The following is a 24,863-nucleotide window of genomic DNA, read 5'->3' as shown; positions in this document are numbered from 1 at the left end:
GGTTTGCGGTCAGGTTTTACCGGCTGAATTTGAATACATTTTACGCGTGAAATCGGTTTTTGTCAGAGATTTATGAAAATGTTACGATGAAATATATCGTAATTGGTGAAGGTCGTGACTTGAACAAATTTTGATTCACGCATTTTATCAATGAACTGACAGGCGTATTTTGTCGACTGTTTCTGGTCGATATTTCGGTGACGAAGCGTCTTAAATACGACTTGAATCAACCAACCCGAAAACCGAAAGTGTGGACTTCATTTCTTCATTTGCTATAAAGGTCCCGATAGAGTCACATGCTGCGATATTGAAGTGATAACAATCAATGTTTAGTTCGACGGTTTTATTGTTCATCTCACTGAAATTAAGAAATACCGAGGTCATGCCGGCTTCGTATAGTTCCGAATTCGGCCACGCGAGGCGCTACGCTACTTGTCTCGAGTGTGCGCGGAATTATTTCAACTGTTAGTGTTTCGTAACTGAGCTGCATCATCACGTACGGACCGCTGACCAATATGGTAAAAATGGCACGCTGAAAATCACGTAAGTTAATGAAATAGATCTTCCCGTTTGATGATCGTTCGATGTGGAGATCTAACCAGCGGTGAATTTTGTGCGTTACATGTGTTGATGTCTTAGAGAAATTAAGAGTGATGCTCGTTTTATTATTATCAAACATGATTTATAGGTTTTCGAAGATTGTATTTTGACAATGCGCTTAAGTTCGGAAATGTGTTGTTGCAATTCATTTGTAATCGAATAATTTCTGGACGTTTTTCCAATTTAACGACGTCAGTATTTTTCGTATTCCGATAACTAACTACATCTAATTTGTCAAGTCGGTGAATTTTCTCCTGTTATTCTGTATTCCGCGATGTGTCGTTTCCGACGCAAGTCATTTATTCTAATTATCAAAGCCGCAAGAAATCTTCGCGTCGGCGAAATAAAGCATAATAGACGACGTAGAAATTAATGCGTTTATTTCTTCTATATCTATGGACGATTCGCGCTGATTCCGACGACTCATTAGTCGCTCGCGCCTTTATATAAAACATGAAATACAGCTTTGACGCTTCAGCATAAAATATAAAACGTTAAATCCATTAATTCTATTTTTAGTATTTAAGTATGTAGAACAGGATCTAGAGCCACAGTTGTGAATTAGAATTAGTTCATTTTCAATGAGTTAAAACTTTCCAGGATTCAGTTCATTCGACGGTTTTGAGTTGTAGATTTAGAAATGTACCAAATGAACGACTCCAAATTCAAATCGGACTGTCAACTGTGGAATTGGCTCTGGGGTCCGGGTTTCACCGATTGCGTGAATCGAAAATCGAGTTAACCATGAACCGCGGAAATATGTCCCTAAGTGTGCAACTACATATAATCTAGTATGCATGTTATAATTATGTATTTGTGTTTATTTTGAATTATCTATTTTCTCATCTGAAAGGAAAAATTTATTAGGTGAAATTTGTCTTCTGTCATTTGCAGCGGTTGCAAATTATACCACATCATTTATCAACATTTCGCTATATCTCTACTATTACTAGTCAGTTCAATGTGTTACCATTATTATAGAGAACAATCCGCTATTAGTAAAAGTATCATAAATGTGAATTTCATAATTTCTACCTTTTCCTTTTTATCCATCCTCCCATTCCATACAATCATCTTCCTTCATCCTTTCCCTCATTCTCTACATCTTCCCCTCTCCTCTCTTCCTCCTCATCCTGATTACGTCTACTCTTTAACACATTTTCTTCTCACTCCTTCCTCCGCTGTCTCTGGCGCTCATCCTGCAACTTCCTCGCTCTATTTCTTCATATTCTATTGTTATTCCTCTCTAATCCATGTCCCTTCCCTCTCCAGACGGTGGAGCAATCTCTCCTTCCAATATTGTAGCATACTGGCGCCAAGTGACACCGAAACATTTCTTAATTTCAGACAAATTTATCTTATTTCTTTTATATCGGAGAGTCATTATTTCGCCTTGAGATTCAATTAATGATGGTGTTTTTGAAGTAAGGATAGAAAGAAGATGAAGGCGCGATTTAAACGAATTCTTCACTTGAAACACGACAGGTGTTGCCACAATCTAATTAGAATAACTCGCTAGTTAATAAGCGAACGCTTGTGACAATCCCTACATTCATCGAACCTTTACACGTCTAGACAAGTGAAATATAACTTTTACTAGAATGAAAAATCTCGAAACTACAGAATAGTGGTAAATCATTGATTATTTCATAAGTTGTGTTTATTTCGTCGCGTGGTGATTTCACATATTCTACGCGAAGCGCGTCTAGGCAAAATTAATCGCATTCAAATTCTTCAAATCCTCCCCATCTATAAGATTTACTTTTAATTTCACTAAAAGCAACGTCGTTCTTCATAAACCTTTAATAAATCAGCAACTTCACGCGCAATGAGAATTTGTCGATGTTGGCGCCGCATTTCGCGTCGAATCCGTGATTTCTTGTTTTATTTCAGGTTTATCAATCGATGCCGAGATCGAATCGGATGCGAAGGCGATTAAAATCGCGTCCGTCCATGAATTCAATAATCCACTTATAACCACACGTATATCTGTAAAACCCTCCGAAAAACAAACCCTTCGCAACCCACTTAGATACTTTACAATCGGTACATTAGATTGATTAAACGATCTATAATGAATTATACTGACAGATAAATGATATAGATGTTACAATATTCATAAATAGACAGCACTTTGTCATGATTATGTACTCTTAGATACTTCAAGGCAACTGCGTGCAAAATACAGGCCAAATATACGATTATACTGTAAAATGCTTTACAAGTGATAACCATTGATACAAGCCGTAATCGATATAAATTATTAAATCCTGAAATTGTGTTTCGTATATGATTTTGAATTCATATTTTAAATATGAGTATAATTACGTTTTGAAGTGATTTATTCCAAACAAACATTTTTAGGACGAATCTATTTCTATTTCGAATGAAATGAATAAAGATATGTAAAATCATCAACTAAAGGCTAAAGATGTTTGAAATATCAAAACAAAAAAAGCCTGTGCTATAATTCTATCGGTTAGTCGTTCCCTTTCGAAAGTTCGTTATTATTTTTCTGTCGAGGCTGAAGATATTTCCTTCTGGAATGTTATGTACGAGTGGAACATCACATTGCGTTAGGTTTGGTACGGAGAATAATTGATTTATTCACCATTTCGGTGTCCTCATTTCATGGTCAAAGGTTCGTGTGCGGATTTGTGAATTTTAGTAGGTTTTCTATAATGACTATACGAGTCGAAGTGTTTCGGTGTTACAGGAGTCGTAGCGCACACCACGCACACGCTGGACGTATTAATGATGCCTCTCCCCCCCCCCGTGTGATTGAGGATGGGAATTTGAGATTAAGCATACTACCTGATGTAGATGTTTACTTTTCATCTTGGTTTTATGATGAAGATGGATGGGACGTAATACATTAGATGCCTAACTAACCATAAAATTACGATACATTGCAGCCATTTCAGTTCTGTTACCACGCTGACAATCAACATTCACTCATTTGCCCGGGCGTAGCTAGTTTTTCATGAATAACTAAACAAAATCATCAACTCCGAAACATTAACGCGACTTGTTCAGGAATATCGTATTTCAACTCCAGTCTACGCCTCAAGTGTTACAGTTACACCCTTCGTCTACTTAAACTTAGTTAATGGATCATAGAAAGTGTTTGAATACAAACTAAATAAAATCAGATCGACTTTTTCAAGTGAAATTTTTCTTACTTTCCGCTATATGACAATAGGAATCTATTTGAAAAACCATTATCAAAAAGTTTTAGCAATTTTTAACAATCGTTGCACCCAAAGTACCGAACGAACAGTTGTCATTTACTTGTATGGTAAATGTAGTTTAAGGGCCATCGATAAAGAATCGAATGGTAAATCTAAACGGGTTCCTCTTATCTCCGATTTCCCGATAAACGTTTGAGTTGTGAGTATGTACTGTACAATGGTTTACCAGGTCGGTCGTCGAAATATCGAATTTCAATATTGGTTTCGATGTCGATAGTATAACCCAATACCCCTATATTTGTCTGGTTTACTGGGTAAACTCTTTGTCGCTGGGATATGTCATTTGTTTCAATGTTAATCCCCCCGTAAATGGTTTAACGGTGATGTTTAAGAGAGAATTAGTAAAATCCACGGTATAAATCTACCACAATCCTCGACAGATCTCATCCATTAGTCTTACTTATCTAACTTGTATCTAATTCCTCTAATTACCTCTCGTATTTTAAGTTTTGTGAAGATAAGGTCGCAATTAGATTTTACAGTTGTTATATTTTAGAGGGGATAAATGTGATGATATATACCGTACTGAGTGCATTCATTGTGCTGAAATGTTATTCTCGGCTTCCATCGTTAAGATGTGACCAAACCAAACAATATTGGGTGCATTACTTAGATTGTTTGTCGAAGTCACCCAGAATTTGGACTCCGAACAGAAACCAGCTCGACAGTCTAGGTTGAATTTGAACAACGAGCCATTTTTTGACCATGAAGGTGGTCATTTAGACTGGGATTTAGAACACAGTGACGGTTAGGAGGTTAGGACCAGCTTATCGTTGCATTTCGATCGTGATTACGATGACTTTTTTACCCCTACTGTTCTTGCTCATGCTGTTTTGTGAAGTTATTAGTAATAAAGGCAGCGAAGCGATGACGATAGGTCCAGCGGAACATGTCGGTAATGTCATGTGACACAGCGATGTAACAACAATTTGCTATTGACGATTGGATTATTGGGATTGCGCGTCGGAATCTAACCATTTATTTCCTATCAGTAGCAATGTGACGAATGGAAGTGATTGTGACGTGTGGCGATATCAGACATTCGATAATCGACACAGCCATCAGTCCCTAAATTGACCAGTTCTCCGCCCGACTATTGTCAAACCAATTTTCGCAGAACCCAGTTTTTTTTTGCGCGGCAATTTACGAGGTCGTATCGGGAAACGTAATAGTATGTGTAACCAAGGGGAAAGCGTGCAATATTGTTCAGGGTTCCATTTATTGAAACGTAACATTAAAAGTCAGTCAATTATCAGCTGGTATTCTAATGATATTTCAGTTTATGGAATAGTCATATAGGTTTTTCGGCCTGACGGTCCAAACCCGTATGAAAAAACCACCTGTCGCAGCCTATTTCACAAAACAGGGAATTCATATATGGTTTATATATTCATATTTTTTATATATGAATTATTTAAATCTGAGTGCCACATGCTTTAATTATATTCTGTCGCAGATTATCCCACAATTTCTGACACCAATTTATTCGGTAATTCGCGTTCGGATTATTTTCATAAAATTTCTATGTTCAACACCTCGATATTAAATGCGAAATCATCTAGACGGAGAGTAGTTTGATATTTAGTCAGCCGTCTCTGAGAACGAGTCGTAACTTCACACAGATATTCCGCGGTTTATCATCTCGTATATGAATACGCACGGGTTTAGTGTCACGATCTGTCAGGCAAAGCATGATTTATGTTTTCCCATAAGTTTTCAAATTTGTCACTTATATTTTCCCGGCTCTTCGCCAAAAAGCTAATAATACGTGGTCTAAGTATTTCTAATTTTGAATCACCGATTTTTGTTTCGAAAATAAATGCGTCGACGGCTTTTATAGACGTATTTTATGGAACGAAGTCTATGTAAATCCCGGAAGAATATGGAAGCACAACTCGAGGTGAGAATAACCTCATTTAATGAGATCCCAGTCGTATTTTTGCCCCGCTAGAAACGAATACACAACAGACAGTCTTATGTCTCACTCGTATGTGCATGTTTCACTAGTTTCAATGTCCCTAAAGAATTTACTTGCCTTTCGATGTGGCGAAGACGCCACGTACGAAATACATCTAGTTCGGTGTCCTGGGAAATCTAGCTCATCGCCTGTTTGCAAGAGGACTTTTTTCACGAATATGCAAAAACTCGATCAACCTGTCTTTTCGATTTATCCAATATTTAAATAGGTTGGTTGCTTTTGGTCTCGGAGGTTTTTGCTTTTCACCTCGTCGTTTGTCGACGGAATAATCAAACCGAATACGACAAACATTCCGTGTTTAGGGTGAAATTCATGAGTTTCTGAACAAAAAACACATCGTGGGCTGTCGCTTTTTGAAGTCGAAAAGCACCCGCGTTTTGCCTAAATGAGGAATCAATTAAGAAAACAAAGGCGAACAGAGTGTTTGCCTCGCGTCGGTTTTAGTGAGGTGGGAGAATGAAGATATTCTTTGCAAAGATGAAATTCCAAGAGGAAATTTCAAAACGAACGCGGTATTCTTTCCGGCGAAAAACACCCACAAATTCTATAAAGCGGCGATTCTGTGTATAAACAAATTTCTAATGGAAACGCGGCGAAAGCCATTACGCCAACTTAAAACGTTAGCGGGGTCTAATTCTCAGCAAATATAGGCCTGAATGGGAGCGTAATACTAAAATCCGTAGGAGGGGAAAGCGCAGGTATCCTCTGCTGTTATATCAATAAACGCGATAAATACAAGGTGATGAATAAAGAGATAGAGTTTTATAACCTACCGGCTCGTTAAACAAACCGGGCAAATATTGACTGAAATTTCTACAAATTGATCGCAACTGCGAGTTACATGATCAAATATCAAAAGTTTCTTTGTAGTCAAACGCGACTTCGATGAAACATCGATAAGTCCCCGAAATGAGGTTATACTTTAATGATTAACTTGGTCTAATTTATATCTAACGATAGTCCATTCGAAGACGAATTAAGAATTGTAGAATAGAATTAGGTCGATTCAACTTAGCTCCGAGAGGACGGGAGATGGAGGGAGTTGGAGGGAGAGGGAGGGAGAGGGAGAGAGCGGTGTAAAATTAAAAACGGTGCTCTGCGTGAAAAATGCTTTTAAGATTCAATCAGCCCTACTAATCAAATTATATTCTAACGTCGAGATCAGAAATGTCACTCCTTCAATTTTAAAACCAATCGAATTAATTCAATTAAACGAACGATTCGTTTTGGAAAGTCATTTTCGAAGTCTTGATTTTTAATGTCTTTGTAATTTCTTAATTCGGCCGCATTTGTTTGGCGCGGTCTAGTCGCGAGGATAACATCGTTTAGAGGTCGCGCTTACACGTGCTTTTGTAACGTGACGACGCCATATTGGCCATTACAATGAATGATCCTCGAAATATTCAGATGACCGCCATATTGTTCTTTTTTGTTTTTATGTAATTATTTTGACGTCGATAGATTTCCATCACTCATATATATTGGAAAGGTTATACTCATATTCAATATGGTGTTTAGTGGGAGACTGGCGTCCATAGTTTAGAGTATTCGAATGGCCACTCTAGTGGTAATCGCGATCTCGCTTTGCGATTGAGACGTCCTCTCAGCCATGAAATATGATAGCGTCGTTTGCATTATGAAACCGTCATCGTGTAACCGGGCATGTGACAGCTATGGACACCAGACAGTACTGCTGCAATACGACTCATAGTTTTATACAAGCTACTTCTTTTACTAACTTGAAAGGCTGAAGACTCACTCGATAGCGCTGCCCTACTCGCCAATTCAGTTTGATATATATTTTCATATTGGGGATATTTTTCCTCCGTTTATAAAGCTCGCAAAACTTCATATATTCCAAACCTCTCTACAATAGCTGCAATATTATTAAAACTATACATTTTCATATTAAAAAATTGATGTTTATGGTAAAACATATTTCTGCCGCAAATTATTTTCATTGCGTCATCGAGCAAAATATCTCGTCAAGTCGAAACTTTTTTTGTCATCTTCACCAATAACCGATTCCGAGTCTGTAGAGACAATTTGAAGTATACGATATGATTTCTTGTGAACGAACAAATGTTGTTTTCAGACATTTGTTCTCATTGGTCAACTACAGAAGCGATCTGTGCACATTTCATGTTTTGAAAGAATCAAGCACCCATCCGGTTATTTTTGCCACAAATTCCGCAGCCACACTAATCAAAGTCTCCACTCAATCGTGTAATTCGGTGCCTTGTGCGTTGTCTGTCAGACGGACAGTAACATCCTCAATTTTTGACGTCATTAGTATCTCTGATACATATTTAGAAGCGAATGACCATTGAATGACCATTTATTAACTTATATCCTGAGTTGTTTTAGGGCTTTTATCCACCTGGGATATTCTCAGATGAACTACACTCAAATGGGTCTACTGTAGAACCTTCCAGGGTAAATCCTTTAACGATTTATGAAGAACCTTTAGATCCATTGGATCGGATCTTTGAAGAACCATTCCATGCCAAATAGCCAAAGGAAAGCCGTTCTCATAGCTTTTAGATGAGCACACTTAAAAATGGTGCGCGATTTGATTGAGACCAAGAATCGTAAATGCTGTTGAACTAAAAACCTGTTAAACAAAACGATAACTCGAGTATTTCGCACTAAAATTCGTTGAGTTTTCGAGTGTAAATGCAATATCAATGGAGCCAGTCATAACGCTACTTTCACGAAGATAAAAGATAAATTAAATTGATTCAGATCCAAGTGTTTTTGACATCGTTCTGTTGAATTTATTTCTTTTCGTTAACACGATTCATCGTATTTCTCCATGTTTAGTTTTTCATCTTTCATTATCTATTGTAAATAATTTTGATACAAGCTTTTGATAATAGTTTTCCAACTTCATAAGAGGCAATAAGTGAAAATCTATTTCACAGATTCATTCGAATAAATGATCTATCATAGTTAATCTGCCGTTCAAGTCGATTAAAAGCTTTTTCGCCAGTTATTGAGAATCATTTCTTTTGGAAGAAAAGTCATTTCATCTCGACGTTTATGAAACCCTATAAACAACTAAGCGAAAACCCGTAGAACAGACTTGCGGAATAAAGCATCAAAGACAAAATTTTACCATAAATGGCAGACAAAAACGTTTATTGCCTTGGGATGAACACTTTTACGTTATCCGTCAAAATGTCTGTCTCTAACTCGCACCGCTGTTCGCGAAATCGCCGTTCTTTAAGTGACACGTTTAATTGAATTTCATTTGAGGATTTTACCAGACTGCGATCAACGTCGAAAAGAAGGTCGTTAAATTGGATTTGACAATTTAATCTCTTCGTGATGACTCGAACCAGGCTCTTCAACTGGTAAAAACGTCGATCGCGAGGTTGAACGGAATGAAATTATTTCGTCTATTAGCTGACATATTTCTAGGAATTGTCTTCGCGTCTTGTTTCTCATCAAGGCTAGATTGCGGACACGGCCGCTGAACTGGTGATGATATCTTTGATGTACAGATACGTGTTATCACTATATACTAAACACTACATTGTTAACGTTTCCAATTAGGTAATGATTTTCCATTATATGATTGATTACGTTTTTAGCCACTAGAATCCGCATGAAATGCTGTTTAAATAATCCACGGCTGCAGCCGTTTGTTCGGAAATTCAACACGATAATTCCTACAGCGACTCAATCCTGGACCGCAGTCGGAAAAAATTACGAACTGCTCATCATTACACATAGACTATGTTGGCAGCCAACATAGTCTATGTAATGAACATTTTAAGGATTTATGATACAGCCGCTGTATGCTAATTGCACATAGACTACGTTGGCAGCCAACATAGTCTGTGTGTAATGAACATTTTAAGGATTTTTTAATACAGCCGCTGTATGCTCATTACACATAGACTATGTTGGCAGCCAATATAGTCTGTGTGTAATGAACATTTTAAGGATTTTTAATACAGCCGCTGTATTATAAATCCTTATTGGCAATAAACTATATGTTGGTGTTAATTAGAAGTTGCCTATGTCGCTGATGTCAGTCGTTGTTTCTTATTATTAAAACCCGTTGGGGATTATTTTAGCAATTGATTAATGGAATATGAAAGATTATCTTTCGATCGTATCTAGCTAGGTTATAGCTGTCAAACGTATAATTGGCTTTCGTTCGGATTATAGTAAGATTTATCGAGAACGTCAGAACGGTCGATAACGGCAACTTAGAAAACGAAAAGAGCAGTATTTCAGCGAGTTGAAACTTAAAAAAAAATGTTGACTGAAAATGAACGTGCCGCGCAAGGAGGAATTTCCCATGGCAATTAGTCGACTAACACCGCTCTGTCGTTTATCATTTTCAAACTAAACAAGATTCTTCTACGCCTTGAATCAACCGTATAACGACGCGGGTACAAAATCGCGTGTGATTGAAATGAAAAATATAATTGTAGATTTCAAAGTATTAATATTCGATGCATATTTGCCGGGGAAATTTTTCATTAGTTTCCCCTCGACTGAATTTTCTACGCGTGAGTTCTATTGCGTAGAAGGATGAGACGTGCTATCGCAAACGGTCTTTCTAATCCCGGTCGATTCTATGTCTACCGCTACCGCTATAAAATGATCAGACAATTTGCTTCTGTGAGCTTAAGATATGAATTAATGTGTCTCACTACACCATTAAACACCGCCGCTATATCAGTCGTGTCTAATTCCAAACACATCTCATCCCGTGAAGCAATACCGTGTCCGAACCGTGCGAATCTTATCCTGATGATTTATAAAAACACGAAGTTCACTGCGGGCCCCTAAATTCAAATTCAGATTCAATATCATTTTGTTTATTCAAGGTATTCAGTTTATCCAAACCATTAATGTACTTTAGACAATTAAACCTTTTCATGCGCGTCATTGGGCGAGGCAATAGTGCATCCAGATCGCTGATTCTTTACAACGTCGAACAAGAGAATCTGCGCGTTTTTAGAAATCGAAAATCCGAAACAGAAAATTCCGTCAACGCTCATTTCTCGGAAGAACGAACAAGTAAAAATGTACCATGTGTTTCGGGTTACTGTATTTTTATAATCGATCGAACGGAGCGAGCTGGCAATATGTCGCGTCCGTCATAACCAACCCGGGGCAAAAAAACTGATATATCGAATCGAAATATGGTGAAACACATGTTACTGGGTTTACAATCAATATCGCGTTCAACTTTCAGTCTATAGTAGAATTCTACTCTCAAATACTCTCGACTACATATCACTAACCTATAGGAATCACTACATAGCTGATCACATATTCAACAAGCATCACGGATTCCTAAGCGCATTGTGCTAATAATGGTATGTTGTAACTTATATTTATGGGTTTTATGGAGTCTATATTTTCTTCGTTGTTAATTGTCCTCGCAAAATAACAGCATGTGGGCTGTTGATGGGCGGACTGGATGCTATCACAAATAAAACACGTGTAATAGAATCTTTACGCATTACCATAGATAACGAACGTTCTAATCGTTAAACATGTTAACAAAAATTTATCCTATTTATGAATTTTTGATGTTAAGTAAAGTAAGATAAACATTTCTTTTCGCCGAACAAAACTCGGGAATTGTATTTCTGCATGTTGGAGGTACAGTAATTATCTCGAAAGACGTTTGTTCTGGTCGTATAACAAATAAAAACGCCTTTTCTAACGACCGACGAAGAGGTTTTACTCATCAATTTATTAAGAATACTTGATAGCGGTCATCCATCATAATGTCACCTGGTATTACGGAGGCTACTTCTTGATGATTTTTTCTAGATTACCCGTCTTCAAGATCGGCCATTTTAGTGCGGACAATCAGAGACATTTTCTCGCAGGTAATCCCATCGACAAGCTACCAATTTCCCCGATTGTATAGTAGTCTCTTTTCAGTGCGCGCTGGCTTCTTTCACGGCACCAGGCACTAGTCACGTTGAACAGACTAGAGTTTAATCAGACCATGGTGTGCAAAGACAATTTGACCCTTACCTTTCTACCGCTAGTGATTATAGTCCTACCGTGATTCGAGATCGTCACGCAGGCAGAATTAAGCGAGATGACAAGGATTTTATTCAGCATGTTTTGTCATGTTTTCCCTGATTTACGGGAACTCCGAAGAAAAGAGCGCTTTTGGTATCAGTGTGAAAAGTTCAGCTAATCAAAGCTAGTATATTGACTGCCTCTGCGCGCGTCTCTGAAAAAAAGGATTTTGCGTTTATGATTTCTTGACGATCCCGAGGATGTCATAGCTGCTTTTATCGTCATCAAAAGACGTTGATACAATAATTCCAACGCTGGTCTTTGAGAGACTGCGGAATGGAGTTACAGACTCATCTCACATACCTACGATAGCATCTAATTATATCTTAACTAATGAGACATCATTCACGAGAGTCTTTTACGAGAATTGTTCATGTTCGTTAGCCAAAAAAATAATGAAACACCACTTGGGTAAAATGTCCTTGAAAACAAGATGCAATTACATATATCTGCCATATTAATACAGGTTGAGTCGACTTTGATGAATTTGCCGATAAAAGATCCCGAAAGATTTTTTTGTGGTAACCCCACTTATTCATCTCTCCTAGGAGCCAATGAAGTGTTATATGACGCGTATCATTGTGTATATAGCGAGCCTTATCGTTCTTCAGGGGCAGGTAGCATCATTTATCACCGTATCCCAGCAGCCCGGCATCGATTCATCATCAGCAACCAAATATCGGGACGTTCAATCTTACGACGGTATTGTTATTCGTTAACGAATCGACGGCGTGCAGTTTCTTTACAGTGACTGAACTTTCACTCTTTCCACATTCAGTAATAAATGATGGTTCGCTGTAACTTCATATTCAAAGCAGTGTTTTTTTATTGCGCATCGCTGAAATTACCAGGGAAATATTAAAACCTATTGAAATGTTTATTTACGCTATTAAAAGTCCGCTCTTACTGAAATCCATTATTATTCAACATCCTCTTTAAATTGATATATTTTTGTACAGGATTTTGAAATTTTGGATCGCAATTTTCAGAAAATGACTATTTTTAGATAGTGAAATAACTCTCTCCTATTCGAGGTGTTAGTCGATGTGGGGTTCATACTTCGAACAGAATTCTAATATTTCACAGATTTGCGGAATGGATATTACAATTTTCTAAATGGCCATTAATAAGTGTGCGTGTGTGTACGCGTGTGATATATTGGTATGTGGCCGACAAACTGAATCAACATTTGATAAATTCATTCCAAACTGCCAGACTTATTCTGATGTGAGAATATTGAATTTAAACGCGGCAGGTGGATAGATCTGGAATGACCCATGATCAAATACTTCACTGCTATATCATGAATTTAATGTGTCATCAATTTTTGAATTGGTTTGTGGTAGTTCGATGGACAGTCGCCCCCAGGCGCTACTGGAATTCCGCACGGATTCTATTAGCGCGTTACGCACCAGCTGGGGTCACACGATGATCGGCAATTTTCATCTCGGTTCACTTAATCGATGATGTCTGTTTGCATGTATCGGGGTTGGATTATCGAAGTTCATACGTAAAAGTCCACATGTAAAATCATTTTTGGGCAGTATTTTTCAGGGTATAACGGATTTCGATCGGTAAAGGCCTTTATTAGTAGTTTTATGAATTGAAAGATTCCGTTTGATTAAATCCATTTCATAGGCTCATATCAATCAATTGACTTCGATGGCGAAGACATCTTTCAGTCAGTGTAGAATAGATAAAGTAGTTCCATCGTGAAGGCTTTCCTCCAACGTAATAAACGATGAAGTAAACTTTTTACAAAGTAAGTTTTTTCGATGAAGTATGCAATGTGTTTGGTATTTTCAATTTCCCGTGGTCCCATTACTGTCTGATTAACCCAGGAAATCGAACGTGGCAATCGCAACTTTCTAGTTCATCATATTGAAAATCTAGCTAAAAGGTTTCAGACTTTTAAACGAATCAGCCAAGAATAACGGGTGGGGACGTCACTGTCAGTACCCTCATATTCGCAATACACGCGTATCTGTCATTCTGTCATCCATTTCTCTCATTTTAACGTATCGTATTTCATAACGATACGAACGCTATATCCTAAGGGCTTCGTACTACTGCGATTTCTAGCACTTTTACGTATTGAAGCCAGCGTTGCTTCAACACCTGACTCGACAAGAGAAGAGACAAAACGATGCGCTATTATAACATTGATAACAATATACCATCGGTACAATGCAACTATAGATGTTATTATTACTGGAATAACTACTAATAATACCGGTATATAAACAATTATTATATCCGGTATTGTTCGAGACTCATAATTATTCACGATTCTGCCGCCTGTATTTCTGTGATCGCTACTGTTACAACCAGCAGTACTGGTCTGACCGTCATCGTGTGGATTATTACACTATTCGTGGCTCGTTGCAGCATTCGTTTGGAGATGATAAGTCATTCAAAGGGTAAGCCTATCATCGGGTTTTACATGGAACTAGCAATGAAGTTTCTGGTTTGATGAGTTAAGTAATTTTGGTGTTTTTGAACAAAATAGAAATCTCAGAAGGGACCAGTAATATCAATAAGGGAAAAATGTCCGCAAACGACTCTTCTACACGCGGGGATAATACCGTGGTGAGATTTACCAGGAATTCGACTGGTATATCATCCATATCAGATAATATTCAGACCACAAAAAGTCGTAAAAGCAGAAAAATGTTCAGTTGTTCTAACGTGACGAGGCACACGGGTGGATTATATGAATGTTAGTATCAGCGGAATGCTTCACAGTCTGACCACAGCTGATCAAACTGGTTCATCAGGTTTAATATACACCAGCCCAATACGCATTACGAGGGGAGGCTGTGATAGAATCCCGATTGATTAACGCACCGGTTTGAACCGCTTTACTAAAAATACTAATCGAAAATACGTCATATATATTTGATGTCGTATTCGATACTATATACAATATTTTAACGGAAAATAGCGACGAATTACGATAGATGTACTCAATAACTGGCGCCCTGGTGTTCGTGAAATAACACGAATGTCAGTTTGGTTTCGTATATATATATATATATATATATATATATATATATATATATATATATATATATATATATATATATATATATATATATATATATATATATATATATATATATATACACGAGTTCATCGTAAAAAGGATTAGTGAACATGTTTAGAATACATCATCATCTTTCAGGAAAACTGAACACGCGAAAACAATTATTCATTATCTATGTTTCAACATATGTTATAGAGTTCTTATAACCTTAATTATTGCATGCGCTCATTAAGAACTATTTGCACAGTTTAAAGCGAACAGCTGTGGTCAAGTGTCACTTTGATATTTTCCGATATTCTCCTCTAGATTTCGAAAAAAACTCCTAAATGAAAATATTTCCAATGTGTAACGCGTATAGTGTATAATAGATCAGCTTATTTCACACACACATATCTTTAGGAAATTATGAAACCATCGCCTTACATCGATCAGTGACAGTAATAAAAACTGAGGCCTTAACCACAGTTGTGACTGAAATCGATACGAGGGAAGCGGGTCATTAAGCGAATCCGAACTATGATGACACGGCAGTCAGTATCGCCTTCCCTCGGCTCTGCTTTTAACATCATCACGATTTTATCATAATCAGATTAATATGACCGCGGGGAAACAGAAACCGCCTGAACGATGCGTAAAAATATTCATGTTCTTCGTGTTTCTTAGAATATATCTCCAGCCTTTTCGCAGATAACGCGCGGTATATGTGGCCAACGAGCGGTTTTTACAACGGATCATCACATGGGGATTATTTTAGTTGATGACCGCGAGTTATGTCAAAGTGCTATAAATAGCTACGTTATAACCTGAAATCCACGAGTGGGAGGACAAAATGTTTCCAAATCCAGAAGCCACGTTCCCCGGCATATTAGTGATGATATTTTGTGTCGGGGATGATTGAAAAAATTCGCTGATCGGATTTTACTCAGTTCTGGTCACTAAGCTCCTGTCACAGATTGTCACCAACCATGAATAGTCCTAGTGACAGTTGCTTACGAGTTGGTGTTACAAATATATCATCGCCATCTTCACCAGACCGAAGAGAGAAAGATCGGATAAGCGGAGTTTCTGCCAAAACTATCTCGATGGGTGCAATCATGGCTTTAGTGGAACCAAACAACTCGTATGCGTCGTTACTTGTTGATATGCCATCAATTCGGGTTTAGTTTCTCTACTAGATCTCTGTCAGAAGCACTTAGTTATTCGATATCCGAAATCGAATGGATGTATTTGAGAGCGTTACTATTCTCAGAAATCTCTCGCATATTTCGAGAATCAGTTAATGTAATTAACGAATGGTTGTAACTGAATATGACGGGAGCGGATATTGTATTTACCAGGTTCTTCCGTTCCCCACTCGGCACGACCGATCAAAGTATTCATAATTCAATAAGCTATCGCCGATATTGGGGTTTAATCAAGCGTGCTAAAAACATCCCCGAATGCGGAATGATACACAAGTAAAGTGATTAGCCGCGTTCAGCTGTAAAGAGTGCCTACGATTAACACACCGATTCACCGAGTCACGTGACACGCGTGCCGCGGCGGGTTTTGAGTGAATGACCGCAGGGTATTGTCGACTGCGCTGTAACTGATATTACCCACATCAAGGAGTTCTGTAAAGCTATTTTATAGAAAATTGGCTGCTCGGCTAAATATGACGTTTCAGATAACTGCTAGTCGGCAGTGTCAATGGAGTAAGGCAAAGATCTACAGCAGTGTTGTGTGTTATCTCACGAAGAAACCCTTACGGCGAATCAGTGATAATGAGGCTGTACAACGTATAACCTCTAAATATTCCAAAATGTCGCCTTCCGACCTCACATAGCAAACTCCATACTTAAAGAAAGTCTCACGTCACTTAACAGATCCCATACTGAAAATGCCGCTTCCGACCTCACATAGCAGACTACATACCATAAAATGACCTCACTTGGCTGACGCCTCTTATATACCATCAGCCACTGTGCGCGAAATGAAATGATACGGTCTACACGACAGAGCTCTTTGTACTTCGTGTGCTAAACACGTTCTTCTCGGAAAAAGGCCCAGACAACTTCCTGAGGGCATAACTATCTTTATTTTACCAGCTGAAGAATATAATTATATATGTACTTATGTATTGAAAATCGAAACTTCTTAGAAATACACTTTCAGCTTCGTTCATATACGATGAAGTTGTTAAACGGAGAAGAGACATTAAATAACTAGTGATAGTTAAAACCAATCATTAAAACTCTACGAGTTGCAGGATCGTGCAGCCTCATTCTGCCTTTGATTTACATACTACATCGTGTGGCTCTCAATGAAAAAAAGATTCCCAGTCCCAACGTTTTTTTTTCTCCTTTCGACATCTGACAAGAGCACGAGAAAAGAACACCCTCGAATTAACATCAAAAACTTCGCTCACTCCGAGATAACAAGTAAGGTGCATCTTTCATCTTTTTAGCAAACTAGGAATAAATTATCGACGCACGTCGTAATGAACATAGAAGTCTTGATTCAACTCTAAGTCTGGCCGGTCATAGATAAGCCTTCACAATCCTCATCTTGTGTCGATGAAAAAAACAATTGTTTTCGCATAAATATATGAACAGCCAATCAATTTTATCTGACAACATAAACCGCCGATAAATAACGGTGGTTATTGATAACGAATGAGCTAGGTTTTGAATACAGTATTGTTCGGGATAATCTATCCAGTCTATCCAGTCTATAGACGATAAATTACTAGACGACATAACAAAATTAGAGCAAAACAAATTATGTATCAGTAGCTATTAGATTCATTCGTTTCAACGTTTGACGTCACTTAAAAAAGGAATGCCTCAAATATTCATACCTTAAAACTTGTATTTCCTTTGAAAAAATGGAAAAATCTCGCTTGGCCGCATATAATAACCTTTTCATCAATTGACTCTTCAGGGGCCGGTTCCATAGTCATGGCTTAGACTTAAGACTAGTCTAAGACTATTTTAGTTATATAGCTAATCTAACAGCTTAAGACCAGTCTTAAGATTTAAGACCGCTTTTGGACTTAAATCTCGACTATGGAACCGGCCCCAGCTGATCGTTAAACCAAACTTTTCGGATTTTACCAAAATTTGAAACAAGCGGCTCAAATAACCATTTTCAACCTATGAGATATTTCACGTTTCACGCTTCACTTCAAAACGGTGGGAAATAACCCGATATCGAATTTTCCGAAGCCGCATTGGATGCGCGCGTTTCAACTGCTCTATCTTTCACTTTCACCGTGCAACCTCGATGTTTGACCTAAATGAGACCATTCTGAACTCGTTCACTAGTCTCTAAAGATTTCACCACATCTTACATTCGCCGGTGATGGATATCGATTATTTATAAGAAGCCACTGATTCGGTAAATTCACTTTAGTACTGGAATTACATTTACTTAATATAACGACAAGGCAAGCTGAGCAGGACGGCGCGCGCAGACAGAACCAAAATAACGCGTTGGATACAACAGTTCTAACATCGAAAGGCGCCAAGGTCAAACTGATCATCATCGTCAACATCAAAGTACGTATTTTGTCTCTTTTTCGGCCTTCGCTGCAGGGCCTCTTATATTAGAAATGGCTGTCGGATCTTAGAAAGTGGCTTCATTTACCATAAGCTGATGATAATTACTCCGTCGATCCGAAATGGCATCCTTTTCACGGAACGCTCCCGAACCATGAACTTCGGTGACAACAACGAGGATATCACACGTCTTTCGTTCATTTGCAAAAAGGTTTGCATAAAACTGATGTTTGATTGATCGGATGAAATACTCGGGTGTATTGTATTTGTATAACTAATCAATTAGGAAGATATTCAAGTATGGAAATAGTTGGATAGCGGTACAGAATAGTGATAACATGTACGAACAACTGGGACACTGTCTCCAGAGTAAAGACTGACGTCAACATTTACCGAATATTCCCAATATTCGAATACCAGGATGGCGAGTACACGAAACACCAATAAGCATTAAATATTGATGTCGTTTTCAGGTATATTAGGAGGACAGTTGACGGATCTATCCTCTGGGAATTTATACAGCGACTCTGCTGGAATAATAAACAGACAGTAATCTATTAATTTAACAGAATAACACGTTACAATTTATCGAACAAGAAAAAGAAGCCTCCATTCTTAGCGACTGATCGCGAACTAACTGCACTGATTGTGCATCAGGTGCGACGAATCATCGAGAGAGTACAAAATCTCACGAAAATCAACTGGAAAATAATTCACAGTAAACCTGATGGGAAATATATCGTCTATTTTAATGATATCGACTGAACCAGCGTAAAGTGAGTTTGTTTTAGCTGTTCGATTTCGTGTATAATTGCCTTCGCAAACACTTCTCAATATCAGAAACAATATCGTTATATTCGCCGACCAAACTTTCATTTCGAATATGAACGTTTTTCTGAATCGTTAGCGAGCGTCTGAATGGTTGCATGGGGTGAAAGTGATTTTAACAAGATCCCTCGCGTCGCGTAATGTCGAATATCCGTTTTAACGAGGTTCCGGTGTTGAAAAGTGTCACTCTTATAATTCTGTGTACGTTTAGTGTGCACGAGTGACTAGACTTATTTTTGTCATAAGTCTTCTTTACCTTTTGTCGAAACGGTTGTCACACATGGAACGTAGAACCTGTGTATGTGTTGTTTTATCAAGTTTCACCTAAACATCTCTCGTCGCTTATAAAAGTTTCTGCTTCAATTTTCAATTTCATTTACTCGTCAACCGTATTTCATTTTCCGGTGAAAGACAAGGACACGATTTCGTGAATGAGAATCGTGTTTTTCTTCGTCTATATCAGAACTCAATCACGCACTGCTGACGCGTTTGTTTTTTTTTCTATCGGTAACTGTAATCAGACTGCTTGTCTTGTAGTCACAGCTTGTATGTAACCCGTTCGCGACATAATACATCGCTTAAATGCTGCAACACGACCCTCTATGACTTAATAATGAACCAATGTTGCGCCAATTATCGACGGTTCACAAATCAATCAAACGGCATTTACACGTCGACTCTGTGATTGCATTCCGGTACTTTATCACCAATTTTACTCCATTGACTATAACGTCTATTTCTGGTTGTTCTTTAGTTGTTATTTCTCATAGCGAGAATCTGTCGTTTCAGAATCATCCCACACATGACGCTATACCGCCTGTGATTCTATATAACGAGGGACACAGTTCAATTTATTGGTAACCGTTAATTACCATAATCCTACCGATCAAAGCTTATCTCTAGTCGATGACTATTCATATATTCCTTATTCCTATCCATTAAACTATATGATACTGCACTAATCCTGTAAGGTATAGGACGTTCCAAAACATGCTGAAATTAAATCACGAGGCATTTTACGGTGTTAACCTTAATGAAAGGTTCATAAAATGCGATATGATTTTCACGCGAGAGCGTCATAATTCGGTAAATTGGTAGCGGATAAATCACGGTGCAGGTCTCATGATAGACAAAACTTGCGTCTGCATTTTGACAGTGCGTGAATCCCAACAGATTAACCGTCATTTACGGTCACGTAAACGTAAGACGTAGAAACGTCTGATCTGCGTTAGTCATGCATGCTTGACGTCAGTAGACATACCGGTTATATGAGCTTATCCTTTTAGGTTCGAGAGATAAGACAAGATGTTATTATCTGAAATTGAGAGCCAGACCAATCACGAGAATCTTAACGGTGGAAAACTACATGATAGAGAGGGAAGGAGAGGGAGAGAGAGGGAGAGAGGGAGGGAGGGAGAGAGGGAGAGAGGGAAGAAAAGGAGAGGGAGAGATAGAGAGATATAAAGAAGGAGGGAGGGAGGAGAGGGATAGGGAGGAGACGGAGGAGAGGGAGAGGGCGACAGCATTCAATTTTATTGTAAAATCTGAATACGTGATTTGTTCTCTGGTCAAATAGATTCACCACGCATGATTCAACTGGAATAATTATCGTGGAATTTTGTTACAAATTGGTTCAGCGAACCTACGAATAGAACAGCGTCGTATACGTGTATTTCAGCTCCATATAATGGCTCTTCATAACGAGTCGGATGATAAATAAGTCATACGTATACAGGCGACAATATTGGTAAAATAACATCATTGATTAGGTTGATTAAATCAAGGATGTTTATTGTTCGTTGGCTGTCAGATACACGCGAAACTTTATCTCCGTGCCACTGACCATAAAACACCAGTTCTTGTAATAACAAGCTCGGCATTATATTAGAGTGGGATGAGGCTTCTCTCGTGACTATACGACAATCGACAAGAGGCGACGAAATCGAAAACAAACCGTTGTCTTTTCGTTTTCTTTGATATAGATTCAGAAATTGCCGTGCCGAGCTTTTTCGAGGGGCAGTTATATTTCAAGGAAAAAAGGCACTTTTTCACCGTGAAAAAATGCTATTGAAAAAATATAAATCTTATGTATAATTTTTCGATAAAATTCGTTCGCTATACCCCTGAATCCCTCTGGGCAGGGGCCTGAATCTATTACACTTGAAACGGCCATTTTATGAGTCATTCTGGGTTTGGGAAAAATGGTTCGCCGATCAGCTGCAATCTCCTATCGTCTCGCAAAAACCGCGTGATCCAATATGGCCGCAACAACGTGAAATAGAGGCGTGAAACTTTCTGCTCATCTTAGATTCTTCATCCAGTAACTCATAGTCGCTCTCAATAGCTGTCGGTAGTTTCTAGCAGATCAGTAGCTATCAGTAGCTATCAGTAGCTCACGACGTCAGTTATTTTGAACGCGGCTACTTAAGAGGAATGTGGGAAATATTGGAAATTTAAAAATTCCTCACAGTCACAGTGTGAATTATATATCAGAGAATATTCATCATGTTTTATATGCTCCGTTGTAATTACATTCATTGCAATCTACAGTTTGATATCAAAAACTACTTGACAACTTGTTACACGTAAATAGTCTTACTTGTCGAGTCGAAGGTAAGTGCACTTTACATGTAAATGCGTTAATTGCGATACTTGGAAGTGAGTTTTTACCTTATTTATGACGAGAAACTCCGACTACAAATTCTATTAGCAGTATTACACGTGTCCGTGTCACGACGAGTAGCAGTAGTACTCTAGAAATTATTTCCAACTGGCTTTTTTTGTGATAAAATCCGTCGCCAATAATGGATAAAATCTAACGAGTGCAAGGTAAAAAAATCCCGTGATTTAGATATAGTTGAAAAATCGTTAAAATCCACCGCGTTCGTAAAATAGCTCAGATAGCTCAAACTGTTTGTTATGTGTGAAAAATTTAAAAACGCAAAGAAATTTCATGAATTATAATAAAAAACATGTAGCGCTTTTAGAGTGTGTTTCAATGAATGTTTATATTTTGATAGTCTTTTCTATAAACACAGTAGTGAAACTTTTCTTTGTTTCTCACCGATTTCTTCTTTCATTTCGTCATTTCGTCTTCCTTTTCATCCACCAGTGAAAGTAAACGTTACGAACGTGAATTTGTAACAGATTTCAAGTGTTCTCAATGTAACAAGTGACTTGTAGCTAAACATCTCATTTATTCTCGTTGCAGATAAGCTAGGGGGATGATTTGGTTCGGCGAGACGGCTTCATGTTGGCATAAAGTGGATATGTTAGAACGAAGAACGGCGCAATTAATAATGTACACTGGCCTTCCAATGGGACTCGGCAAAGCCGATCGTGACATCATGCAGTTCGCTTCGTTGTAGCTTGAGTTGCATCGAAAGGCAACGGCGCGAGATCTGAGCGTTGCGATAAAATGTACCTAGCAAGTAACGGTTGATAAGAAACAGGAGGTATGGAGTATTGCTGGATGTTGTTAGTATGTTTAATCTATTTTCACGATGCTTTCATGCGGGCCAGCGCTGCGAGGAAAATAAAAACGGCCCACGCCGAAGGCGATATCATTTTGGGCGCTTTATTTCCGATTCATAACCAGCCGAGTGTGAAATCAGCGTTTACGCGTCAGTGTGGAGATATCTGGACACAATACGGAATACACAGAATCGAAACATTTTTTATGGTCATCGATGAAATAAACGCCAGCAATGATATTCTACCGAATATAACACTTGGATATGATATCCGCGATTCGTGTTGGTACAGTCCGATAGCGCTGGAAAATAGTATAGATTTTATAAAAAATTCTATAGCCAGTCAAGAGACTTTGAATAGTAACGTTTCTTCGAATTCTTCATGCGGGAATCGAGGTCAACCTATTGCGGCTTTGATAGGACCTGGGTCTAGTAGCGTCACTATTCAGGTGGCTAACCTGTTACAGTTATTCCGAGTTCCGCAAATCGGATACTCAGCTACCAGTCAGGATCTCAGTTCGAGGGATTTCTTTGAATATTTTTTACGAGTCGTTCCTTCAGATGCGCAACAGGCCAGGGCTTTATTGGACATGGTTTTAAATCATAATTGGACGTACGTTTCTACTGTTGCTACATTAGGTAGGTTCATTTTGTTGTTGTATCTTTTGTATGCGTCAGTTCTTATATACTTTAAGTGTTTACGTAACTACACCTTTGAACAATATTCACGATATTTGTGGAACCTTACTGTTGACTGAAGCTTCAAGACGGCGCTCGGAGTAAAAAAATATCGGAGATGTTATCTTGGATAAAAGACGAGCGTGAATAAATAGGTTCATAATACAATGTGCCGGTTGCAGTCTTATACTGAGGATATCCTTAATGTACTTAACTCTTGGGTCAATCGATATCAATGGCGAATCAGTTATCAATTAACTTTCGAAAATTGATTAGTACCAAATGTTTCCCAAATGACAATACAGCTCTGTCTGGCCTATGAAATATCTGCAGCTTCAAAGCGGTTTCTATTTCACTCGCAGTCAACATATGGCAACAGAACATCTCCAGTACTGTTCACAATAGAATCAGATACATTTTTGAGCGAGTTCGGGTCACTTTTTGTATGAAAAACTATTATTATTAACCTATATTGTAAACCTATTCATTCTTGCGCGTCTCCAATATTATTTTACTCAGTGCGCCGCCTTGGAGCTTCAGTCAAGTGTTTGTTTGAAAACTGAATTTAGATTTCTATTCCTCGAATTCAATATCAAATTCATTGCGTATTTCATATGAAATACTAACTCGCACATTTTATGCGCGTGACGTTCTTCCGAGTCGAATAATGACCGAATTCACCGAAATTTCAACAACTCACAACTGACAATTTTCCGATATTATCGCAGTCGTTCTCGAAACAAAATCATATTATCTTCAGCGCCTTGAATTGAAACGCGAAGTCATTACGACTTTTGTCGTATGAAATATTTCATTAGAGACGCGCATTTCTCCGCTTGGTTAGAGTAAAATTTCGACGTACGGTGATCATACATTCGTCCGCATTGTGACAATACAGAATTCACACCAAAAAGAAATACTAGACGTCTGAATCATTTAGTTAATGATTTATACTCACCGATTTATCTTCGTTAATGTTTTGATTTTATGATTTATTTTTCGAACATCATTGTTCCTGAAGATGACGATTAGAATATGGAGTCCAAATTTCGAAAATACATCATTAACTATGGGAACATACATGTGGAATTTTTCTATATGACTCTTAACCTACGACTTGAATTGTAAATCATGATAATTCACGGGGCAAACTTAACATCCTGTCCCACCGAGTACAACTCGACGAAGTCGATATCTCATTTAGTTTTTTTTTCGTGGATGGAATCGTTTGATATTCTGTGCCTGCAGATTGCAATCTTCTCGGAAACGAAGATGTGTACCTTAAAGTCACGTTGTGCCTTTAATGAATAATACACTGGAAGTTCCCTAGAGGATTCTTCGGTATCATCTTGGTTGGCTTCTCAGTTGTTTTGTTTTGCTCTACGCCGAGAACTATGATTAGCA

The 24,863-nt window shown here is 38.1% G+C and overlaps 1 protein-coding gene across 1 annotated transcript in view; it reads left to right on the top strand.

Annotated features, from left to right (window-relative positions):
* The first annotated feature begins 14,223 nt into the window (after positions 1 to 14,223).
* The window catches only part of LOC141906368 (metabotropic glutamate receptor 5-like), a 36,549-nt gene continuing 25,909 nt past the window's right edge, over positions 14,224 to 24,863 (top strand). Inside the window, exons 1-2 of the mRNA XM_074795620.1 lie at positions 14,224 to 14,315; positions 22,520 to 23,420. Coding sequence (XP_074651721.1) covers positions 22,766 to 23,420 — 655 coding nt within the window. The 5' untranslated portion in view covers positions 14,224 to 14,315; positions 22,520 to 22,765. The remainder of the gene's footprint in view (positions 14,316 to 22,519; positions 23,421 to 24,863) is intronic.

The sequence above is a fragment of the Tubulanus polymorphus genome, chromosome 1, assembly GCF_964204645.1.
Source record: "Tubulanus polymorphus chromosome 1, tnTubPoly1.2, whole genome shotgun sequence".
In the NCBI taxonomy this organism is placed as follows: Eukaryota; Metazoa; Nemertea; class Palaeonemertea; order Tubulaniformes; family Tubulanidae; genus Tubulanus; species Tubulanus polymorphus.
The sequence above is the reverse complement of the archived record's forward strand: the minus strand, read 5'-3'. Positions and strand labels throughout refer to the sequence as shown.